Here is a 26,256-nt window from a genome sequence, read left to right as displayed (position 1 = left end):
TCCATGAACGTACCCAAACACACATCTTTATTATCTCTGTTCCAAAATATCCAAGAGATTAAAATCATTGTTCTAATGCGGAAATAGAAAACAATAATGAACCTCAACTCGTTACCTTGTTCACTATTGCAAGTATAGTTTATCCTTCTTAGAGGAAATATATTTTCTTAAGAAACTTCAACGTACCTAAGTTTAAAAATCATGGATATGTTTTGGACTTTTCCTTTAAAACATCAACAGATAGGGGCCTCTGGGTGGCTCACTGGGTTAAGTGTCTGACTTCAGCTCAGGTCATGATCTCACGGTTTGTGAGTTCAAGCCTGGTGTGGGGCTCTGTGCTGACAGTTCAGAGCCTGGAGCCTGCTTCGGATTCTGTGTCTCCTTCTCTCTCTGTTCCTCCCCTGCTTGCACTCTGTGTGTGTGTCTCTCTCGCAAAAATAAATATTTAAAAAAAATTTTTGAACTTCAACAGATAGACCATTCTGTTCACATTTATCTATACTTATTTATGGAAGATGATCTTAAAATTGTTTGCTTTGCTTTGGAAACCTACGTTTGGCTGCTTTTATATGAATTAGGTATCTGCAAATGTAAATGGTTCTATTTGATATACTAGACATTTATGTCTGTTCACACTTAAATAATATGATGTGTCAAGTAGCAAATTCTCTGAAAACCAAGTTTTTAGTAACAAATAAGTTCTGAACACCTTGGTTTACCATAGAGGAGGCTCTATTTCCATGCATAAACTGTGTGCCTGCTAGACAATTCAGCTTCAAGGCAAATTGTAGTGCCCAACTCCCAGTGATTTTTCAGTCCTTAGTTCCTCCCTGTTTATGAAAGTCCGGAGTTGCCTGTGTCTGGACAAGGAAGGATTTGAGAATATAACCAGTCTTTGTATCTGTGATCGTTACCAGTAGACAAGGAAGAAAAGCCCAAGGAAAGAGCAGCTTTTAAGATTCCCTGTGTTCTCCTTCATTAAGGAGTAGTAGAGATACTAGCTAAACCACAGACCAACCTGTGGGGTGAGAGTGACAGTCATTCTCAAATAAAAGAAGTATCTAAAAATGAAGTGTCTGTGGAACAAATGTTTGTTCATTAATTGGAAGAGCTATAAATAAGCTTCATCCATTCAGGTAGAGCTGGAATTCAGTCCATTCATTTCTTCTTTTTCTCTGCTCCCTTTTCTCTGCTACAAATTTGTCTCTTATGAAGTTGTAATATAATCATGTTGTATGTTGTTATTTTATCTTATAATTTTCCTTAAGGTTTTATTATTGTGCATGTTTATGTATTTCAGTGGGAGAACTGAAGTCCAGTCAGTTCAGTATGGCAAAGAAAAAGCAAATAAAGACAGGGTATTTGCAAGGTAAGCTGCCTCTATTTCAGTGTTTGAATTTTTTTAAAAGAAAGATGAAAATTACTAAAAACTCTTTTTCCAGATGTGATTACAGGATTATCACATGATCCTTTATTTAATTAAACAATAAATTATGTTGAGGGAGTAATGAAATAATTTGTCTAGTTTATTCATTGCCCCCCCCCCACATTATTTTAATGTGAGCTAAATTAATCCTGTATCAAGCATTGTAGTTCTGACCAGGCTGAGTCAAATACTACGTTATTCATGTAACATATTTGGGAAAGTTTATTTCCTTTATTTTTTTAACATTTTTGAAAAACATAATGATTAATTTCATGTATTTTTCAGCCCATTTCCATTTTTTTTACATCATCTTGTTGAGAAAAGTTAATTTTGGGGGAGTGTCATTTAGTTATCTTCATATTTTTAGGAGCTATTGTTTTCAAGCAAGTTGAAACAACAAGATGAAGTTTATGTTTTAGAAAATAGTTTTATGAGCAATGATGGAGAATGGATTGGAAGTAAGGACCCGGTGCTAAGAGACTAATTAGGTTATTGCAGTAATCCCAGTGAAAATAGTGAAGGCCTGACCTAAAACATTGGTGATGAAATGGAGACTAGGGGCCAAATTTGAGGAATATTTTGCAGGTAGAACTAACAGAAGTTGTTAAATCATTTAGATGGAGGTGTGTTAGAGATAGGAGTATCTGGAGAGACCGTCAGATTTGAGTGACAGAAATGGACAAAGGGATACAGGAAAGAGAACAAATTTGTAACGGAAAAAGTAGTGAACCTGGCACAAGTCTAGTTTGAGATCCGTGAGCAGCAGTCTAACAGGATTATCCAATAAGTGGGAGGGAGGAGGAGTGACCAAATGGGTGGCAGCAAATATTTATTGAGGACCTACTCTTATGAGCGTGTGTCAGGTCCTGGGAATAGAATGAAGAACGGGACACACGTCTTGGCCCCCTGGAGCTTAAATTCTGATTGGTGCAACAGATATCTAATGCAAGTAACGGATTGAGCCAGTGCAAGGCTGTGGAGCTGGAGCCTGCTTGTCATGTTTGAGGAAGAGTAGGCAGGCCAGTAAGGGAGCAGCAGTAGAGAACATGTTAGGGAGGTAAGCAGCAGCCAGAACTTGTATGACCCCATGTTCAAAATAGTAAGGGCTTTGCATTTAAGGGAAAGCCAGTGGGGACTGAGAGCATTGAAGAGATATAAAGGGACTTGGACTTTTAAGAGTCTGGCAGAGTTGTTTTGTTTTATAGTGGTAATCTGAAGTATTTACAAATACCGTGATTTCTAGGATTTGCTTCAGAATCATTGGGGTGAGAGGGTTCAGGTAAATGTAGGGACGAATGAAACAAGGTTGACCGTAATGATAATTGTTGAACCTGGGTCCTGAATGCAGTATTTATTAAATTATTCCCTCTACTTTTGTTTATATTTAAAGTGTTCCATAGTGAAATATGGGGGGTTAGGGGATCACTCTGGCTGCTGTGAGAGAATCCGTTGTATGGGCATGTGAGTGGAAAGAGGATAACCAGTTAACCTAAGAGTGGCTAACATTTATTTTGTATTTATCTGGGCCAGAGAATTTTTGTGTATTATCTCACAGTCCCCATAGTTCAGTGAGGTAAATCCCATTACAGATGAGAAAACTGATCACAGCACATTTGAATAATTTACCTGAAGTATTAAGGGATTCTCACACAGGCCTCCCTGTTCTTAGCCACACTTTTACCCTCTACAGAATAGGTTTGCTGTTCTGCATGAGATAGGTGAACGCTTGGCTGCTCTGTCTCAGAGATGTGAGAGACGACCTTTATTGTCTGTCTCCCCCACTAGAATGCAGGCTATATGAGGGTGGGAGTTTTATCTGTTTTTTTCACTGCACTAGACCCAGCTCTTTTAATAATGTGTGCAGTATGGTAGATGGCTTTTAAATGAAGCATGTTTTTTCAGTGGAAATGGCTTACAGAGGATAAGTCCTTAAAGAGTTCATGTGTTTGGTATCTCCTGTCATAGGAGGCATAAGAGTTTTAATAAATTTTAATGAGAAATTTTTGCTTTGGCTTTTATTTTAATTTTACCCTTAGCCTTTATCAAAAAGACCTTCCTGTTTTGTGTTTCTAGAGTAAAAGGAGTTTTTGGTTTTTTTCTTTTCTCCAAAAGTAAAAATTGTTTTATTGTTTTTTTTCTGCTCATATAAGTGATACTTCATTATTTGTTAAAATTCCAAATGCCAGTAATTTTACCTGGCAGGGGAGATAACCATGATCGCAGAGATGGTTCTCTCCAGGAGAGGCTTGTCCATTGTGCTCAGGCCATTCTGATTCCTGCGGTTCCCCCAAACGTGGGAAACTCAACCATGTTCGAGGTTTCCCCTGTCTAAAATAAAGAAAAGAAAAATAAAGAAATTAAAATTCCAACATGCCAAATAACATAAAAAAAATTATGACGCAATACAATTACGTTAAATAATTTTTGGTACTTAATATTTAAGGTTTTGCCATGTGTATACTCACAGATATGTATCTGTATATATCTGACAAGGCTGAATCAAATATTACTACATATATATATATAAAATATAAATAGTTTACTCTTTGCCAGTACTGTGCCCTGAGTGCTTAAACAAATGAGTAAAAAAATAATATTGTAAGTTCCTTGGAGTAAGGACATTTGAAACAAAAAATTATTAAAACACGATTTTTGTGTGTTTGAATAATAAAATTAACTTCCTTTTTTATCCGCCCCCCCCCTTCCATTCCTGGCTTACCCCCATCCTCTTTTATGTGTGAATGATCTACTCAACAGGAAAACTGTCTGAAAATGCCTTGAAGGATTTAGCTGGTCAGGGTTATATAGCATTTTGCTGTCATACATTTACTTGAATTTGAATAATGTAGTTTATCTCAACATTTGTTCAATATTTTGAATTTGATTTATTGTTATATCTTGTTTTTTAGGTTTATGAGGGAAATATTGTCATTTTTCTATTAAATATAAATCTTAGTGTCATATTAATGGTTATTTGGTTACTTGGTTATTTGGGAAGGGTGAAAAGAACAAAATAAGAACAAAGATGCCTACTGTAATAGACATGGCTACTGAAATTATTCAGAATCCTCGCTCTTACAGTCTTAGATACCCTTGTTTCCAGTTAGAAAGTTCTAAGCACCAGTATGAAGGTAAAATGTACAGAAAATCCTTTTGAAATTATTTTCCTTGAAATTTCTCAGGAATAAAATAATTTACTTCCTATTAACTTTGTTTTCATTTAAAATGTATCCTTTCGCTTAGTACTACGACTTATTGCACCACTCCCTCAGACTTGTTAAAATCAAAGCAAATATTTTTCTGATTCTTTTCTCTTAAAAATGCACCTAACAAGGGACTCCTGGGTGACTCGGTCGGTTGAGCGGCTGACTTCAGCTCAGGTCGTGATCTCACAGCTTGTGGGTTCAAGCCCCGCGTCAGGCTCTGTGCTGACAGCTCAGAACCTGGAGCCTGCTTCAGATTCTGTTTCCCTCTCTCTTTGCCCCTCGCCCACTCGTACTCTGCCTCTCTCTCTCTCAAAAGTAAATGAAACATTAAAAAAAAATGTTTTTAATGCACATAACAAAATTCTTAGCTTTTTTCTTCTTTTCCTTACAAGAAGCTTGAATTTTTTCTTGCTTGATATTTATAAAAATAGTGAACACAGTTTGATAACTAGTTCTACTGTAGTATGATATCCTGATATGAATATCAAATTATACATGTACTTACATATTAATATTATTATCACATGCAAAGTACTTTCTTTATAAGTGTTAATGTTTGAATATCTTGATCATGTGTGACTTTGAGAAATATGCACAATTATACCTGCATCCTAGCTCTTCATTTTGTATGTGCATTATTAAAATGGAAAATTGTAATAGGTTGTTTTATGAAACAAATATGCGTTATTTAAGGAATAGTAGAGCTAAAATTCCAATATAAGAAGTCCTAAATATCTGTCCCATATCATTTGTTATGTGGAATTCTATGAATCCTCCTTAAAATAAGTCCTTAGCAGGGACAAAGTTTTGTTTAGTGTTTATGACCCTTCCATCTCCAAAAGTCTAAGGCTTGTTTTTATAATATATCACAGCCTCACTGTGATGACCTGATGCATATCTACCAAAAAACTCTGATGGTTTTAGCAGTTATTAAGTTATTCTGTTAAAGTATTAGAGAATTCTGGAGTTCTTATCCACTTCTTAGAATTTTAGTTGGTGGTGTATAAATAGAACAGATTTCTTCTTCAACTTTTCATGTAAGGTCACTTTTTTCAGCAGTGATGAATATGTTAATATTTTTTCCCAGTCGCTCAACTCTTTTCATTGCTTTCACACTGTTTTAATTGTCATATAATATCTAAGAAGAAAGCAAAAGAATGTTCACGTGTAACAGAAAAATAAAGTGCCATGGTCAGAAAATATATTTACCACATTGCAAACACACTGATGAAGTGTGGTATTTTTTTCTCTGAAATTTCCACACTCAACAGGAAACATAGACAGCAAGCTTGAGTGGGTGGGTCTCTGAGGTTAAAGCTGTTAATAAAATTCTTGAAATTTAGTTTTAAGCGCAGAGCATTTCCAACCATGTTTAGTTTATTAACAACAGTTAAGTGTTCTGACGCTTTATACTACTAGGTGAGTATAATTGGATTTTTTTGTCTTCAAATGACTTTTTCCCTCTCTTCAAAAATGAAAGTAGTCAATCTAACTGTAGTTATGCAGTCTTACAGCTGACATTTAGTAGTCTAATATATGAGAAAGAATAGCTTATTAACTCTTGAGAGTTAACATTAATACAAGAGCAATAATTCTAGGGTTTCTTTTAATAATCTTTACTTCATTTTAAAAATCAAATGTATGAAATACCATCGCTTTTTTTCTTTTCCATCTTATTCTGACTAATAGGAATATTAGTTTGCATGGCACTATTAGGAGATTGTACTAAATAGTGTCCTGTGTTGTCTTCAAATAAGAAAAGCCTATAATTTGAATTCATTTATGAAAAACTAAATCTGAGTCAGTGCCTATTTTTAAATCAATAACATTACATCTCTCTTACGAAATGTTCTAAGTTCTTAAATTAAGGAAATGTCATTAAGCCAAACTAAAAAAGGTTTGGGCTATGAATATACGAAATGAGGCACTTGTGTGGTTTGGATTCGTAAGTAATTTAAGTTACTTGTGGTTTCATAAAATTAATAAACTAAAACATTGCACTGAAAATTTAGATACTCATAAATTATAAAATGCAGGATGTAGGGGAGGACCTAGGTTCATACATTATACTGGTAAATTTCAATATTTAGACATAGATACTTAACTGATTTGACTCATAGAAGGTTAAAACGAGGACCCTCCACTCATCATTTTAATACTTCCTACTGTGTCTGTAAATTTTATTAAATATTCTTGGTACGTGTACTGTGCTTTTTAGTCTATTCTGTATCTATGTGCTTCAGTGAATTTATTGCAATATAAAACTATCAGCTTGCAAGATCGTTTATTATGTGTTTTTATGTAAGTAGCTTACTTCCATATATTAACCTTCGTATTAACTGTGCGTGTCAAAAAAACTAGGTATTTAAGTAGATGTCATATATATTTCCATGAATTTTGGCCATTATCTGAATTTGAACATAAAAAAGACTTTAGTTGTTAACTTACCTAAATTCTAAAGATTTCTGATCTCTGCAAACTTCAGTATCTTTTCTGAAAAGATTACTTAGGTCTCATCTTTATTACTATGATAGCTGACAATATATAGATAGGTAATAAACATAGTCTTCTACTCCCTCCCATGAGACAGAATAGTTAACCTTCTAAATGATGTTTTTTGGAAAAACAAAACAAAGAAAAAAAAATCCACTGTCCTATTATGAATAAAATGGAAAAAATACATAATCATCCTTTTTGCCATGTCCTCTGTTGAGGCAGAGGATCAGGGTTTGGGTTTAAGATTTAAGGATATTCAGGAGATAATATGCTAGCAGTTTAATATATCACAAGATGACTTAGAATTTCAGAAACTCTGGAATAGGCAATATTTATAGTATTCATATATGAGATAACTTGGTAGCCAACTGTTCCTTTGCTTTTTTCCTTTCTTCCTTTCTTCCTTTTCTTGTTTCTTCTCTTTTTCTCCTCTTTTCTCCTCTCTCTCCTCTTTCCTTTCTTCCTCTTTCTTTCCTATTCTCTCTTGTACTTTTAGTGTGTCTTTCCTTCCTTCTTCATACAAAGCAGATTTAATTTCTTAGGAGATTATGAGGTATATAGCCGTCAAATGCATTAATTTCATTTAAGTAAACTATTTTTATTCATCTAGAATATGACAAATTCTAAGATTTGGTTTATAGTTGGAGGTATAAAAATGTTTACATACTAAATTATTTCTGCAGATCCCCAAGTAAGCCCTTGGCACGGAAATTAATGGATTGGGAAGTAGTAAGCAGAAACTCAATATCTGATGACAGGTTAGAAACACAAAGCCTTCCATCGCGCTCTCCACCTGGAACTCCTAATCAGTAAGTACAGACTGACATCAGGTGTATATGTTGCTAATTTCTAAATTATTGACTGTGTTATTTCCATTGCCCAAAGATCGAAATATGTAAATCTTTACCTTTAAATCTTTTAGCCAGACATGATTTTTGTTGCTCCAGAGCATTATTTCCTCATAGCCTGCAGCTTATTGCATAAATGGCCTGGAAAAGCCTCAGTGAATGAGGGAGTAGAACATTGAACAAGGGTGTTCACTATCCTATACAGTATGGGTCTCTAGCCAATAAATCAAGATCTATTAGTAGACTTAAAATCTGGAAATAATGGTTATTACTGGCATAATCCTTTTTTATTGGCTCTCAAGCAGAATTTCTAGGGGAGCATATATTCTTTGAAAATGCTAAATGATTGTGATTATCTTACTTTATCTCTTACCCCAACCACTGTTTCACCACTTTCTGTGGTCTAGAAAAAGGAGTTTCCAACATAAGCTCCCACAAGCTTAGCTATATCTATGCTAAGAAGCCTGTGTTACTCAGCACTTACTGTTTATATACTTCTATTATTTCCTACCAAAACTGTATGCTTTGATATAGATAATAGTAAGATAATCAGCTCGTACTGGCCAAAGTTGTTAATTTTATAATGTGTTAACAAATGTGTTGAATATATGGATGTAACTAAATAATGATAAACACATCTCAGTATGTTCACAGACCTTGTTCAACCAAAAGGTTTAATACAAAATACTTGAATTTTTGTGTGGAATATAATATTTGAAGAAGTCTAACTTTAGAAATATTTTATACACATTAATATCCAATAAGTGTGTAGTAAATTCTAGAAGTTGTGTCACCGATAGGTGTTTGTCAGCCCAAAAATAAACTTCTACCATATTGAAAGTAAAGTATGTGCATAAATAGTTTGGTTCAGGGAACATTATCTCATACTTTAGTGTCTTCCTTTTTTTCTTTTAATGTTTATTTCTTTTTGGGAGAGAGAGAGAGAGAGAGCATGAGCAGGGGAGGGGCAGAGAGAGAAGAAGACAGAGGATCCGAAGCAGGCTCCACGCTGACAGCAGAGAGCCCAGTTTGGGGCTCAAACTCCCTAACTGCGAGATCGTGACCTGAGCTGGAGTCGGACGGACGCTCATCCAGCTGAGCGCCCCCAGGCACCCCCGCTCAGTGTCTTCCTTACTGCTAGAAAAGATAGACTCAAAAGTTTCTATGTTTCTAATTGCAGATTGCTAAATTATCTTTTTTTATGTATATAAAATACTGTATATATTCAGAGGCTAATCAACTGTTTGAAGAAAATTCAGAATCATCTTTTTTGGTCCCTTTTCCAGGCACTCATTTTTCCATTAAAAAAAAATTTTTTTTTAAGATTTATTTTTGGAAGAGAGAGAGAGACAGAGCACCAGCGGGGGAGGGGCAGAGAGAGAGAGAGAGAGAGAGAGAGAGAGAGAGAAAGAGAGACACACAGAATCTGAATCAGGCTTCAGGCTCAGAGCTGCAAGCTGTCAGCACAGAGCCTGATGCCGGACTCGAGACTACGAACCGTGAGATCATGACCTGAGCTGAAGTCAGATGCTTAACTGAGCCACTCAGGCACCCCATCCATTTGTTACTAGTACCACTAAATAATTACAGAAAATTGCAGAAAACACAAGAAATTGTGTGACAGAAGACACAGGAAAGATGATTGAGTTAATTAATTAGGAATAGTTCTGATTAAATTTCCTGGTTAATGAAACAATTTTAATTTTATTTTATTTTTTAATGTATATTTTTGAGAGAGAGAGAAAGAGACAGAGTGCAAGCAGAGGAGGGGCAGAGAGAGAGGGAGACAGAGAACCTGAAACAGGCTCCAGGCTCCTAGCTATCAGCACAGAGCCCGATGTGGGGCTCAAACTCACAGACCGTGAGATCATGACGTGAGCCGAAGTCAGATGCTTAATCTACTGAGCCACCCAGGCACCCTAATGAAACAATTTTAGATATGATCTGAAAAAGTTTTTTTCTCAATTCTAAAGAGACAGTACAGTGTGATGATTAAGAGCATAGGCCCTAGAGTCACTGTACATTTGAACTTTGAACAAATTAATCTCTTTGTCCCATTTTTATCTTCTATAAAATTATAATAGCAGTGTCTTTTATGAGGGTTAAATCAGAGGATATATGTAAAATGCTTAGAACAATGCTTAGCACATAATAAGTGTTCAAATGTTAGTTATCATGATTAATAATAGTAATCAAAATAATTCATGTGACTATGTCACTTACAAGGATGGAATTATGTTATTCATTATCTATTTTTAGGAAGTAAAGGAAGTCCCATAAACAGAAACATTTATGAGGATTAAAAGAGAACTCAGACCAGAAGATATTTCTGAATTATTTATTCTTTCCCTTTATTTTATACAGGCAGACCTTGGAGATATTGCAGGTTTGGTTTCAGACCACTGCAATAAAGCAAGTCAAATGGATTTTTTTGTTTCTTAGTGCATGTAATGTTTACACTAAATGTTCAATAATAGCAATGTCTAAAAAATTAGTGTACATACTTTAAAAAATATTACTAAGAAGTGCTAACCACATTCTAAGTTTTCAGTGAGTCGTTATCACTGCTCACAGTTTACTATAACAAATATAATAATAATGATAAAGTTTGAAATAATGCAAGAATTCCAAAACGTGGTAGACATGAAGTTGTGCAAATGCTGTTGGAGAAATGGCACCAGCCGACTTGCTCGCAAAGTTACTGCAAACCTTCTATTTTTTTTTTTTTAATTTTTTTTTTTAAATCTTTATTTTTGAGAGAGAGAGAAAGTGCGAGCAGGGGAGGAACAGAGAGAGACAGAGAGAGAGAGAGAATCCGAAGCATGCTCCAGGCTCTGAGCTGTCAGCACAAAGCACGATGCGGGGCTAACTCATGAACCGTGAGATCATGACCTGAGTCAAAGTCGGACGTTTAACCGACTGAGCCACCCAGGCGCCCCAATTTTTTTTTTTTAAAGAAGAAGCATAAAGCAAAGCACAATAAAATGAGGTGTAAATACTGATTAAGACACAAAGTTGTAGTGACTATAGCCTATGTAGACATTAGGTATAGAGATAACAGATTGAACAGGTAAAATCTTTGCGGCAGTTCGCTGACTGTAGTTCAGATTTTTGACTTCCTATTTGGTGTTCTTTCTGTTTACTTCACACTGTCTTCGTCAGAGTCTTTGCTTAGTCAATATGGTTAGTCATAAAAATACACACTCACTTTCTAATGTAATCATATAAATAAAAAACGGGAAAAATTGAATTAAAGCACATTTTCACTCAATCTTTTTTCCTCTTCATATAGTCGAAATTCTGCATTCACACAAGAGGGAACCCGGTTACGACCATCTTCAGTTGGTCATTTGGTAGACCATGTGGTTCACACTTCCCCAAGCGAAGTATTTGTGAATCACAGATCTCCATCTTCAACACAAGCTAACAGCATTGTTCTGGAATCATCACCGTAAGACCTTTTTCATTTAGCTTCCTTCTTATAAATTATACTGCCCCAAATTGTTTTATTTGAAGTAATCCTGGGAAATTAGGGTGTTTGATATAAGTATTTGTTTACACAATGTATTAACATTTATGTATTTGTAAATGTGCTTATTTGTCCCTGAGAGTTCTTTGTACTCTTCCCAACCAAAACAAACAAAAAACTTTGTTTTCATTGATTCAGTATGTTCTTTAACCTTTGATGCATACACTTAAATATTTGTGCAGATGTAGATGTAGCACTGTGGTCAGGTAGTAAGGTACTAAAAGATAGAGTTTCTTAGTATTATTCAAGAAGGGAACCATAAGAATGAATAGACAATGAATAGAAAATGATGGAAAAATTACTTACCAAAGGAGAACCAAGTAAGGTGACCATCATACTGAAAATGAGTTGTAGAAAGTATTCACACATCATTTTTAAAATTCATTTTTCTCTTGAATTACATACTGGTACATAAATTCACCTTCATAATTCAGTATTTATACCCCATCGGTTTAATGTACAATATGCTTACCCTCACATTAATATACAATATCTTATTGTTTATATTAATGCAAATTAGTCCATATGCAAGTAAAAATTCAGAGTAAGAATTAGGAAAGAAAAATAAAATACTTTACAAGAAATGTGGCTTCGTATAAAGATGCATTTATTTAGAATGGAGTGACTATGATCAGGGCTGAAGAAAGGAGAGGTCTGAAAGTGATGGGTGGAAGAGTAAAAGGACTGGTCAGCAAAGCAGGAGGTGGAACACGTGACAAGGTGCAGGAGCTGGAACACGTGACAAGACACAGGAAGCGATTGTCCTCACTGTCGGGGCAGCCAAGGAAGACTGGCTGAGCCATTAAGACAAGTGGAATTCAGTCTTGGTAACATGTCTTAGTCAAACATTTTGATTGTACGTGTATAGTACAAAGGTTGGAAGGGTAGGAAAGATATACACTGCACAGTGATACCTGTGGAAAATGAGTTGACAAGAGACAAGATTGATGGAGATTTTGTTTTTGATTGCTTTAAAAATTAGCATTATAAACGTTGATTTTTAGTAAGCATATATTTTCCAATTCTGAAACTTTAAAAAGTACAATAATTAAGAACATGATGGAAATGTTAAGTAATTAAATTTAAAAATGACATACTTTGAGCACATAGAAATAAACCATATAGAGGAATCTCAAAAGCCTGTCTTGTTACAGAACAGTAATACCATTCCAGGGCCTAATCAAATTATCTCCGTCCATTTTTTTAAAGGGCCCTTTTTGTAGAGACACACACACATGTGTATACATACACATAGAATTGAGTGTTTCCATATGCAAATTTTATGGATTCACCAATCCCAAAAAACCTTCGTTCTGGTTTCCTGAACTTAAATGGAGATGCAAGTTTAGGATAGATTGGAACTGTGCAGTTTTTGCTTCCCCATCCTGATCCACAAGAATTTCAAATGCCTGGACCTGTATTTCTCCTTGGACATGTATTTTATTTATGAAACTTGTGTGTTTTGTATTCAGGTTTGAATCTCTAACACTGCATTTGAAATTCAGCCAGTTTTAACCTTAAGAATAATGAGAGAGTTCTGAAAAAATAAGCTTAATGGTAAACAAATTAATTGTTTACAATCAGCTTTTTCATAAATTATCTCACTGTTGAACTCAATGAAATAGAAAAGACTTTTATTCCCCATTTATAGATGAGAAGGCCCACTTAACAGGATTTATCCCATTTTATAGAACTAACATTCAGGTCTTCCCTATCTGACCCAACCAGCAGAATTTTTGTATCCTAGACAGGGCTTTGTTGTAATCACTTGGTTGGTTGATTGATTTTTGCAATTCAGAGAAAATATTTTGCAACTTGGAATCTATAGGATTTAGTTTTATATTGGCCAAATGTGAAAAGAATTCAGACAATGTGTCAGATGAAGCACAAAGCATTTCAACATGTATTGAAATAGATCTTGAGATCATCTCACCAGTTCCCTGTTTTTTGAGTGAGTATAGGGCCTTTGAGGTGAAACCTGAGTCCTGACTTTAATTACTGCGTCAGGTTGCCTTCTTCACAAGACGAAAACACTGCTAACTCATAGGTGTGTTTGTTATGGAAACAAATAGGAGGTTGTTTGTACTGCTTAGAATAAAGTTACCATTTATAGGCAGGGGCAATTGAAACTACAGTCTACCATTTCCTTCCTTTCTTTAAATGTTTCACAGAAGATTAGACTGTTTTAGTTTGTGATTTTCTGAGAAAAACAATAATCCTAAATTAACTTGAAAATACTTAACAGGTGCTTATTTTAGTAAATTCATACCACAAATGTTAGTATACTCCTATCAGTATGTAACAGGGAAGTTTGGACATTTCTACAAAACCATCACAAAGCATGTAAGTTGGGTGGTTAAGATTTTATTTGAAAAAAATTTTTTTAATGTTTATTCATTTTTGAGAGAGACAGAGACAGAGTGCACTGGGGGAGGGGCAGAGAGAAAGGGAGACACAGAATCCAAAGCAGGCTCCAGGCTCCAGGCTCCAAGCTGTCAGCACAGAGCCCGAAGAGGGGCTTGAACTTGTGAACCGTGAGATCATGACCTGAGCCGAAGTCGGATGCTTAACCGACTGAGCCACCCAGGTGCCCCTAAGATTTAATTTTTTTATTTTGATACAGATTGCTAAGGACAGCAACAGAGAGCTGCTTTGACTGCAGAATAAACTGCTTTCAATGCTGCTGTTGAAGTATTCATGAGGAAATTTAAAGCTGACTGGACTCTAGTAAATCAGCAAAGCTTTTGCCTACCTGGCTTGATTGACAGTTTTAGCAAATCTTTTGATGCTATTTTACAGTATATTGCTTTGTTGACAGCAAAGTGCACTTAAAAGTAACATTTTCATTATTTTTTAAAATGTCAAAGTTGAAGATAAGCAAGTTACAGTAAAACCTTGGATTGTGAGTAGTTTGTTCTGGGAGTGTTCCACAAGATGAGCAAACATTTCTTTAAAAAAAATATTTTTTTAATGTTTTATTTATTTTTGAGAGAGAGAGAGAGAGACAGAGTACCAGCGGGGGAGGGGCAGAGAGAGAGGGAGACACAGAATCCGAAGCAGGTTCCAGGCTCTGAGCTGTCAGCACAGGGCCCGATGTGGGGCTTGAACTTGTGAACTGCGAGATCATGACCTGAGCCGAAGTCAGACGCTCAACTAAGCCACCCAGGCGCCCCAGTGAGCAAACATTCCTAATAAATTTTAACTTGATAAACGAGCGATGTCCTGCAATACGAGTATGTGATGCCAAATGTCACATGATCACAACTGAGCCAATGGTTCTTCTCTCTGTCTCGGTGACGGATTGTGGGTGATCATCTCCTTTGCTCATATGCTCAGTCTCAGGCCACAGTGTTTAGCAGATATCCGTGATTTTTCAGAACATTGGAAGATGCCCACAACTGGCACTAATGTATTTTTTGTCACTTCAAAGCACCTACAGACAGTCCCTTGCTTTTCCATGCAAGATTAAATTTAGGAATACTTTCCTTCATTCTAGATCAGGCTGCCTGCAGATAATGGACCCTCTCCTCTGCTGCCTTATTGCCGTTACAGTAAATACTGTAGTATTAATACTGACAAGAATTTATTAATACTGTACTCTAGTCAGCATCCCTGTGAGCATGCAGAAAAAATTCCATTGAGTCAATAGATAGCAGTGATTCCCCTAGTGATAGTGAAAGTTGTCCTGCAGGATAACCCTCCTCTCTCATCTCCCTCACACCAGCCACGAAGGTTTTCAAAGGTCAGTGCAAGTTAATTTGTTTACTTTTCTTTATATTTTGTATTTTCTTTATTCGTATTACAGTAGTATAATCATTTTTTATGTGAATATTTTTGGGTTGTGGAACGAATCATCGGAGTTTCCATGATTTCTTATGGGGAAATTTGCTTTGATATACAAGTGCTTTGAATCACAAGCATGTTTCCGGAATTAATTATGCTCGCAAACCAAGGTTTTACTATATTTGTATTGAAAAACCCCACTATGAGAGTTGGGCATTGGAACACTTTTGGAATTATATTCATTCCCATCACCCTTTCTCCATTCTTAATGTTCAGAAGTTAACACAAGTGGTAATTTTTCCTCCAGATTTTTTATGTGGGTAGATTTTGAACATTACGTTTCAAGTTTTGTTCCCACTCAACCCCCCTCCCCCACCATCATTTAGGCAAATTACTGGTTTTAAATATATTAAAACCATTGAGTTAGAAGTATGTTATTAGAATTTCACATATAGTCATGTTATCATTTATAACTTTCTATATGGCATGATAGAAAATAGTCTTGGGACATTCTCTGTTAAGTTCTGTTGAGGCCTCAGATACTGTCAGATAGGTAGGTTGTTTAGCTTTTCTGTTTTATAAATTGACTTCTGAGAAGCATTGTATTTGGAGAAGAGTCCACTGCTACAAATAGTTTGAAACCTCTGATTTAAAATAGCTTTGTTCCTGTTTTTTGCAGTTGTTTTGATTAAAGTACAACTGTAACATAATGTTAAGAGCACAAGCTCTGGATTCAGAGTGGGTTTAAAACTTGGTTCCACCACTTCCAATTATGTGAGCTTGGATGAGTCATTTTATCTCTGTAAGCCTCAATTTCCTTACCTGTAAAAATAGGATGATAATATCTTCCCTGTAGTGTTGCTGTGAACATTTAGTGAGATGAACAGTTAAGCAGAGAAAAAGTGTTTGGTAGATGTTAGCTTTAATAATTGTGTAATTTAATTACTTTGGGAGGATATACTAGTAGGTAGGCTTTAAGAATATTATCAGCCACATATCTGTCTGCATGTTTGAAGTATGGATGGCTAGTTGAATACAACGAAGAATTCTCCAAATTCTCAACTTTATCCTTAGTCCCTAATCACAAGAGACTGTTTACAGATTTCATATTCCTGAAGTATCAAACCCATTTCTTTGGACAGTCCCATGCCTGGACTGTCCCATTCTAGTCTTACCTAATGACTCACCTCAGCTTTGTCCACACCTTATGAATTCCTTTCACTTAAATCTTTCTTAAAGATTTGCCTTCATTTTCCCTTCTGAGCTACTGCCACTGAAAATTTTATCTCCATACTCAGCTTGACCCAATTCCCATGCCAATCTTGATGAAGTCTAGCAGCATACAGTTGACCCTTGAACAATGTGGGGAGTAAAGGGTGCTAACCCCTGCATAGTTGAAAAGTCACATATAACTTTTGACTCCCCCCACATTTAACTGCTAATAGCCTGTTGTTGACCAGAAGCCTTATTGAGAACATAATCACTTGATTCACACATAGTTTGTGTGTTACATGTAATATGTACTACATTCTTAGCTAATGAAGTAAGCTAGAGAAAAGAAAATGTTAATTAGAAAATCGTAAGGAAGAGAAAGTACATTTACAGTACTGTACTATAAAAAAAATCCATGTGTATGTGAATCGGCACAGATCAAACTGTGTTGTTCAAGGGTCATCTGTGTTATGGATCCTGCAAATACCAGACCACTCTAGGACGAGGAAATAAAAGAACCAAAGGAGCTGTGATGGGAGGAGATAATCAAGCTACGGGGACTCAGAGGATGCACTGTATTTGATGATGTACTTGTGGCAGCAAGACCAATCACATAGGTCCCTGGGCTGCTGTAGCTGCAGTATATTTACCTGCCATCCATGTCTAGCAGATACCTGTATTACTTACTTTTGGGAGCTAAGGTCAGGGACTTGAAGTTTGGTTGAAACCAGGCATCTCAGGTCTGGGACCTTGATTCTGAAATGGATTTGTACTGATGTAGTAATATGAGATTTTCAATTCTAGTCTTAATATCATATCCCTGAGAGTTTATATGCACTTTTTAAATTTATTGAGCATTTATTAGTAATCAGTCTGTAATGGTGTTTACTTTGAAGTGCTGTAAATGTTACTGTAGATTAGCCAATGTGTCAAGAATCTTGAATTTTGAATCAGAATTTTATCTGCATCTTACCATAGTATAAGTATGGGATAGTAGAGTTACTGTGCAGTAAGAGCTGGGATAGACTTGTGACTGTAGTTGAAAGAGACATGTGCTCCTGGTATGCATCTTAGAAGATTAATCTTAAAATAATCCATCAGTCCTGTCAAGTTTGTATTAGGGTCTACCAAGAATATGGTTTTTGCTTATTTTCCAGTCTTAAATTAGAATAAACTTTATGCTTCTATAAAGCATAAAGAGTTTCAGAGTTTATCTTGCCCACTTTTCTTTTTTAAAAGTAACTAAAATAATCCCTTTAGGATTACACTCCTTTCTGTACTCTCCTTATAACAGATTTTTTTCTGCCTCCCATCTTTAAATTAAGCCAGAGTATTACCAATATTTGTAAGACACCAGCCATAGCTCTGATGCCCACTTTTTTCATTGGTTCCTATTTCTCTAGTCCTGTCTGAACTACCTAATAGTAGATGCTGGCTTTCTCTTTAAGTCACAGTTCCCTTCTCTGGGAGGAATTCTTTTCTTATCTTGTCTTTTCTTGTCTTTTCTTTTCTTTTCTTTTCTTTTCTTTTCTTTTCTTTTCTTTTCTTTTCTTTTCTTTTCTTTTCTTTTCTGTCTCCTCTCCTCTCCTCTCCTCTCCTCTCCTCTCCTCTCCTCTCCTCTCCTCTCCTCTCCTTTAAATGTTTATTTATTTTGAGAGAGAATGTGAGCAGGGTAGGGGCAGAGAGAGAGAGAGGGAGAGAGAGAATTCCAAAGCAGGCTCTGCACTGTCAGTGTAGAGCCCAATGCGGGCCCGAACCTACTAACCATGATATCATGACCTGAGCTAAAATCAGAATTGGATGCTTAACTGACTGAGCCACCCAGGTGCCCCTCAGGGAAATTATTTCTAATGGGGCTGTGTTCCATTATGCTGTCTGGTTGTTCTTCCAAAGCATATTATGTCTCTTCATTTTGTTATAATTAGCAATTGTAGGTTTTTTATTTTGTTTGTTTAGTTTTGCCTAGAAACGTTATCTTTTCTTAGAACTGGCATATTTAATGACATTATTTTAAATGTGTTACAATTTCTAATTATAAAGCATGGTTTACCTATGAAAGTCCTTTTCCTAGATAATTGAATAAGTAATAGATTGACTGCACTCATGATCTCTACATTAGATATGAAGGAGGAAGTTATCATTTGTTATAATAAAATTGAGTTAAATACATTTGGAATAGGTCTTTTTTTTTTTTTTTAATGTTTATCTATGTCTAAGGTGGGGGGATAGAGAGAAAAGGAGACAGGCTCCATGCTGTCAGCATGGATCCCAATGCAGGGCTCCAACTCACAAACCATGAGATCATGACCTGAGCTGAAGCTGGATGCTTAACTGAGCCACTTAGGTGCCCCAGAATAAGTCTTAAAATGTAACTGAGAACCTTTGTCCAAAATAAGAATTTCAGGAGTCTGTGTTGACATCCTTGATTACTTTGATAGACTGTGTTAGTAGAAACACAAAAAGATACAGATGAAGTTTGGTTCTTGAACATAGAAAGGGCAGTTACCAGGATTGCCCTAGGAGAATACATAATTAGTCTGTAAAAGCTCACAGACCAACCTGTGTGTCTTCAACAATCAAGCATCCGGAGAGCCTGACCATCACTATTTGAGAAGTTATTTTAGCAAGAAAGTTATATAAACAGTGAGAGAAGGCAGGTAGCCCTTTTCCTGAAATCCAAAATTAGTGTTTTTTCTTGTGTTATATCTTGAGTAAGCCTCTCCGTGTGTGCTGCATTCTCCTCCTCTTCTTTAGAACTTAGCTTAAATCGAATCCAAGCCTGTATGCTTAGGCTCTCTTCCTATCTGTGGCTTCCCCTGGACTTTGCTTAAAGGAGAGATTATACTCGTATGCCTGCTGGAATCTGGCAGGTAACTGTGGGAGGAATTTATGTGCCTGGGATGCCCATGGCCCATCTGAAGGCAGCAGCTAGTTCTTGGCTTTGACCACTGGTAATGCAGATCCATTCTTTCCAGAGTTTCTAGGTATTCCATTCTGGAAATCTGGATACATGTGTAATTTTTAAAATGAGTCAATTAACTCATATTTTATAAAGAAAAATTAATGGGCCAAATGTATGTTGGCCAAAATTGGCCCATAAGCCATGAATTTGTAGCCACTGTTTTAGGGCAATGGGTTCTAATTAGAAATGCATAATAAAAATAACTTCTGGAGTTTTTTTGACCATATATGCCTAATCTCTAACCTCAGAAATGTAAATTGAACAGTTTAAGCAGAATATCCCATATGTCAATACTGTCCCTCTCTTGAATTGAGTATTGTCATTGTTAGGCCCATACCTACCAGATTTGGCTCACTTAAATATTGCACCACAGATCAGACGTGAGTTTGTCTCAGTTGTATATTTTAGGATTGGTATGTTGGCTGGACCACGAATAAAGAAAAGCTGATCTGACTCCATTCCCAGCTGATCTCAACCTTACACTCTGCCCTATAGATCTTTGGTTTTGAGGCTGTTTCCCGTGTATGACAACTATATGCAAAACTAGGAAAAAAACCTTTCTCTTCACCTTGCCTAAGTTGCTTATACTTAACCCTAAGTAAGGGTTAAGACCTACCGATTGATTGATGTGGAGTCCAATGACTTCCAGTATTTGAAAAGTCTTGAAAGCTTTTGGTCAACTGACTTTCAGAAATATCACATCTGTGAGGCTGTGCCATGGATGTCCATCTTTATGTGTCCTAACCCCTTGCAGCAGGCCGTGGTTGAGGTACATGACTCTATTCTAATCTGTGGGAACAATTTCCTAGACTAGCAACAGTTGAATGTATTAGATCTTAAAGGCTTGGGTTCTTGGCAGAAAACTAGTAGGATAAAAACGAATGTGCTTGGTACCTATAATCCCTGACCATCAAGGTAGACCTCAAAGAAGTTTTTGCTGAAAAAAAAAAAGGTGTATTTTTTGATGCAGTCCTTACAGATTTATTAGAATTTGGAGTATTTTGTTCCCTAAAGATTTCTGTGTAGAAAGTTAGGCTGAGGGGACATTATGGTTTACCTACTAATTTAGTGATTAACTTTTACATTATGTAAATTTGGAAGGACTGTATTCTCTCTTTTTTAAAACTTTTTTTAATGTTTATTTATTTTTGAGATGGAGACAGAGCACGAGCCAGGGAGGGGCAGAGAGAATCCAGTGGGGGAGACACAGAATCTGAAGCAGGCTTCAGGCTCCGAGCTATCGGCACAGAGCCTGATGCTGGGCTCGAACCCACAAACTATGAGATCACAACCTGAGCTAAAGTCGGGCGCTTAACTGACTGAGCCACCTAGGCGCCCCAGGACTATATTCTCTCTTTAGAGAAACTTCCCTGGAGGACGATACAGTTACACCATTCATTCCTGATAATTGCTGACTTCATTGGTACTAATCAAATTTTTAGCTTCATTACCTGTATCTACCAGGTATTTAGCAGTGAGCCTCTAAGTAAGCTTCACACCTTCTGTACCAAAGGAGGGCATATATGTCAAAGAGCCACTCTGACAGTAATCTCTGTGTCTGTTATCTTGGGCTAAATCATGTGGGTATCAAATTATCCCAATTTATAGTGACAACAACAAAGTTTCTTTTTCTTATATCATACATATATCATGGGTCAACTATGGTTCTACTCCATGTCATGTTCATTCCAGGACCCAGACTGCTGTTTGGGGCATGGCTAGTAAGCATAATGAATCATGAGCTGGGGTTTTTTTGTTTTTTGTTCTTTTAATGTTTACTTATTTTTGAGAGAGAGAAACAGAATGTGAGCAGGGGAGGGGCAGAGGGAGAGGGAGACACAGAATCCCAAGCAGGCTCCAGGCTCTGAGGCATCAGCATAGAGCCCGACGAAGGGCTCAGACCTATGAATTGTGAGATCATGACCTGAGCCGAAGTCAGAGACAAATTGACTAAGCCACACAGGCACCCCCATGAGCTGTTTTTAAAGTATCCTTTCAAAGTGACCACTTCTACTCATGTTTCATTGGCCAAAGCAAGTCAGATAGCCAAGCCTGATGTCACTCAGAGAGGGGTGGAGAATAACTTTTGAACAGTAATACAGTCTAATGCAGTTCCACTTCCTTAAGTTGTTACAGCTGGTATCTTGGGCATCTGTTGCCACTCAACACAAAAAGCAGGAAGTGGGTGAAATCTGTGCCTGAATTGCACAACAGCGGCCATTGACACCGCAGCTATCAACTCTCTCATTGGACCTAGGCAATGGGACAGTCAGTAATTTTTTTATTTTCCAAAAGACCTCCTGGCATTGCAGAAATAAATAATAACCTCAGGAATGGTCACCGCTCTTACAAAGAACCATTTCCCCTTACCTGTTCTCCTGTTCTAGCTTCCACAACTTCCATGATGCAAGTTAAACGCTGGTTCCCCCTCCTGGCCTTTGTGAGAACTCACAAGTAATGTTATTACATATACTATGCTCATTCATAAAAGCTCCCATTTTTAGGGGTGCCTGGGTGTCTTGGTCATTTAAGTGTCCGACTTTGGTTCGGGTCATGATCTCATGGTTGGTAAGTTTGAGCCCCACATTGGGCTCTCTGCACACAGCCGGCTTCAGATCCTCTGTATCCTTCTCTCTGCCTCTCCCTCCTGCACACACCGCCCCCTGCCCGCCGCCAAAAATAAACATTAAAAACTACCGTTTTTACCTTGAAGCGTCTTCTATCCTTCCTAGCTCTTTTTATCGGTTCTTGCTGCCACAAATTGAAGCTTATGCTCCCTAATGTTAATTGAATTTTCATTTTTTTAAATTGTATATTCCAACAATGTTTTATCCAGTTTTGTCTCCTCAGTGAGCTCAGTACTCTTACTCAGATTCCAATCTTTGGTGTAGTATTGAGTTCATTACTTTAATGAATTGTGTCTTATTTCTAAAGAAATGGGCCAGGGGTGCCTGAGTGGCCCAGTCGGTTAAGCATCTGACTTTGGCTCAGGTCATGATTTCGCACTTTGTGAGTTTGAGCCCCGCATCGGGCTCTGTGCTGACAGAGCCTGGAGTCTGCTTCGGATTCTGTGTCTCCCTCTCTTTCTGTTCCTCCCCTGCTCACACTCTGTCTCTCAAAAATAAGTATTAAAAAAAATCTAAATAAATTGGGCCAATCACAAGTTCTCTAGATTGTATTGGGTGTTTTATCTGTGGAACGGCTCAACTCTCAATTCTGGTTTCTCTTTGCCTCCCCTTTTCCCTGACTACCCCTGTGACTCCACTGAAAACCTTATTTTAAAAAAGTGTTTTGGAAAGTGTATATATTGCTACAGTGGATTAGTAAATATCTTTATCATGATACACTTAAAAAGTGTATTTGATTATTATGTGGAATTGTTTACAGATTTGATAAAGTAGGAAATTCAATATACTACTTAAACTTCAAAGTTAAGATTTCACTTGTAAATAAATTTTTTTTGAAGTTTATTTATTTATTTTGAAAAAGAGAGAAAGAGCACAAGCAGGGGAAGAACAGAGAGAGAGAGAGAGAGAGAGAGACACACACACAAAGAGAATCCCAGGCAGGCTCTGCACCGTCTGAGCCACCCAAGTGCCCCAATAAATACAGTATTTCAAGCTTATCTTCTACTAGATGTTGTAAATATCTGAGTTGCTTGACTCTAGCTGTGTTGTTTTGTTATGTTACCGTTATGTTATGTTATGTTATGTTATGTTATGTTATGTTATTTTTTACCTTAGCTTTTAAAATAGCAATTCTAGGGTGCCTGGGTGGCTCAGTTGGTTAAGCATCTGACTTGATTTTGGCTCAGGTCACGATATCCCAGTTTATGGGATCAAACCCCGTGGCAGGCTCTGCACTGACAGCGTTGAGACTGATTGGGATTTTCTCTGTCCCTCCCCTGCACATGCACATTCTCTCTCTCCAAATAAATAAATAAACTTAAAATAACTGTTCTAGAAGACAACTTCCAAAATAGTCATTTGTTTTTCTTTTTTTCCTATCTAGATCACAGGAGACCCCTGGAGATGGGCAGCCTCCAGCTTTACCACCCAAACAATCAAAGAAAAACAGTTGGAACCAAATTCATTATTCACATTCTCAACAAGATCTGGAAAACCATATTAATGAAACATTTGATGTTCCATCTTCCCCTGAAAAATCTACTGTAAGTACCTACTTCAGATATTCTCACATCTCTTTGAATTTTTACTTTTATCATTTAGAGAGAGAGAGTATGGGAGAGAGGAAGAGAGAGAGAATCTTAAGTAGACTCCACACTCAGTGGGGAGCCCAGCCCAGGGCTTGATCCCACTACCCTGGGGTCATGACGCAAGCTGAAATCAAGAGTTGGATGCTCAACCAACTGAGCCACCCAGGCACCCTCCTTTGAACTTTTTAATCTGTAATGAAATTTCTTTTAGACTGTGGTATGTTTTATCTATAAATTAAATTACTGTACTTTCTTTTTTTCATTATATGTTGGTCATGAATTTTGCCATGATTGACCCAATTGTGGAATTTCAACTTCTCTTCATTTTTAAAATGTTCATTGCTCTAGAAGTTAATTCCTGACAAATTTATGTTGATTTCAGTCTTGCAAAACACTCGCTTTTAGAAGAAATGCTAATAATCCATTAAATATCACTAACTTTATTATATCATTCACCAGGTGCACGGACTTTATCATTTTCATTAACCTTTTGAAATTGAGTTCAGGTCCCTGGATTTTATGATCACTCTCTGCTCTATAAAATATATTTATGGATCATTTGGTGCTTTTCCTTTAGAGGACATGCTTTTACCACAACAAAATGGTAAATTTTTCGAATCTCCTGATTTATGAATTTTCATTGCTTTCTCAAGGAGATGTAAATAAACCAAAAGTGAGATTGTCAGTAAATTTTAGGGATACACTGTGTTCATGAAGAAGTTTTAAGACAGACAAATATGGGTATATTTCAGGAAACTTAAGGAGACATCAGGAAATAAAATAAGATACAGGGAGAGGAGGACCCGCAGCAGGTATTGGTAGGGCCAGAAGTTCCTGGTCGCCGCCTCTGTGGTAGCCCTCTTATGTCTAAAGTTTGAAGAGCACGAAGCAGCCACTCTGTTCTCCCACAGTTACTGCTTCACCACCACAGGCACATCCAAAAACAATCAGAATCCTTACCAAAAATGAGTGACATATTTGGTGATACGTGTGTGGTGATTCTCCTGTATCTCTCACTCATACATTCATTCATCGATTCATAGTCCCTGAGGTCTTTCTATGAGCTCGGTACTTTGGTGGGTAGTGGGAATATAAAGACAAATAAGACATGGTCCCTGCTATTAAATAATCTACAACCTAATTTAATCATTTATGCAAACATTAATTATTAAGAATTGTGCATTGTTACAGGCTTTGGGGATATATTGGAATAAAATAGGAAAAAAAAACCCAAAAATTCTACCTTCAAGGAACTTACATTCTGGAGATAAGGGCGAGACAAACAGTAAACAAGGTAAATAATCTAAATATATAGCATGTTAGATAGTATACATTCTGGGGAGAATAGTAAAGAAGGAAGGGGCTAGAGAATTTCAGGATTAGAGGACCACAGTTTTAAATGGTGTAAGCCAGGGATGAACTCAGTGATGAGTCAGATAGATAGCTAGTGGAAGATCAGGGGAGCTGAGGGAATAGAAGGTACAAAGCCAGGAGTGTGACTGATACGGTCAAGGAACACCAAGGGAATCAGTGTGGCTCGAGCAAAATGAGCTAATGAAGAGGAGATAGGTACAGGAGAAAGCCAAAGTCTTTAAAGATTGTGTTTTTTAACCCTGAGTGAGATACGAAGCAAAAGGGACAGGTCATATGTGAGGAGAAAAGCAGCATGATGTCACTTAAGTTGTAAGCAGTGTCAGTCTGACTGTTGCATTGAAAATAGACACAGGGTAGAAGCAGAGATACTGGTTGTGAGGTCATGCAGTATTCCAGGCAAGCGGTGGTGATTTGGATCCATATGGTAGCAGTGGAAGGAGGAAGACATGGCTGTATTCTGGATAGTTTTAGAACAGAGCTAACATAATATGCTGAGGGATTGGATGTGGAGTGCTGGAGAAAGAGCAATCCAAGATGACAGCAAGGTTTGGGCCTGAACACCAAGGTTTTACGAAGTTTCTGTTTACTGAGAAGTAAAAGGCTGCAGGTAGAGCAGGTATGGGTGATATATTAGGGGTACAGTTTGGGACATAAGTTTGAGATGGCTACTAGAAGTCCATTTACAGGTATGATTCTGGAGTTGAAGAGAAAGGTCCAAGCTAGGGTTATAATAACACTGAGGGTTGATGGCATGTAGACAGTGTGTAAAATCCTGAGAGAGGAAAAAAAACACCAAGGAAGTGTAGTGTGTGCTGATAACTAAATAGGAGGTTCTAGGAGGTCTTTGGCTCTCCAAAATGTAAGCATTAGGGAGATGAAGAGACCAGCAAAGGACACTGAGAAGATTCAGACAGCAAGGTAGGAAGAAAACTAGTCTACCGGCTAACTGACTAATGGCAAGAAAGTCACAGAGAGAATAGCCAACTTTGTCAGATGTTACTGGTAAGTCAAGACAAGGATTGACAGTTGAACACTGGATTTAGCAATGTGAAACTCTTTGGTGACTTAATTAGAACAGTTTTGATGGAGCATTGGAGATAAAAACATGACTCTGAGAGGATGCGATCAGAGGGAATACAGACAGCAAATGTGGCCAACTCTTTAAAGACGTTTAAGAGCAGGAGGAAGGAGACAAATGGGGCGT

At 37.0% G+C, this 26,256-nt stretch overlaps 1 protein-coding gene and 1 pseudogene across 14 annotated transcripts in view; both read left to right on the top strand.

Annotated features, from left to right (window-relative positions):
• PTPN4 (protein tyrosine phosphatase non-receptor type 4) overlaps positions 1-26,256 on the top strand; it is a 226,082-nt gene that overhangs the window by 156,017 nt on the left and 43,809 nt on the right. For all 14 annotated transcript variants that reach the window (XM_045033652.1, XM_011285247.4, XM_045033660.1 and 11 more), the window contains 4 exons: positions 1,301-1,369; positions 7,812-7,937; positions 11,269-11,427; positions 23,474-23,633. In XM_045033652.1, coding sequence (XP_044889587.1) covers positions 1,301-1,369; positions 7,812-7,937; positions 11,269-11,427; positions 23,474-23,633 — 514 coding nt within the window. The remainder of the gene's footprint in view (positions 1-1,300; positions 1,370-7,811; positions 7,938-11,268; positions 11,428-23,473; positions 23,634-26,256) is intronic.
• LOC111562197 lies at positions 3,614-3,740 on the top strand (annotated as a pseudogene).

The sequence above is a fragment of the Felis catus genome, chromosome C1, assembly GCF_018350175.1.
Source record: "Felis catus isolate Fca126 chromosome C1, F.catus_Fca126_mat1.0, whole genome shotgun sequence".
NCBI lineage: Eukaryota > Metazoa > Chordata > Mammalia > Carnivora > Felidae > Felis > Felis catus.
This window is presented reverse-complemented; position numbering and strand designations above follow the sequence as displayed.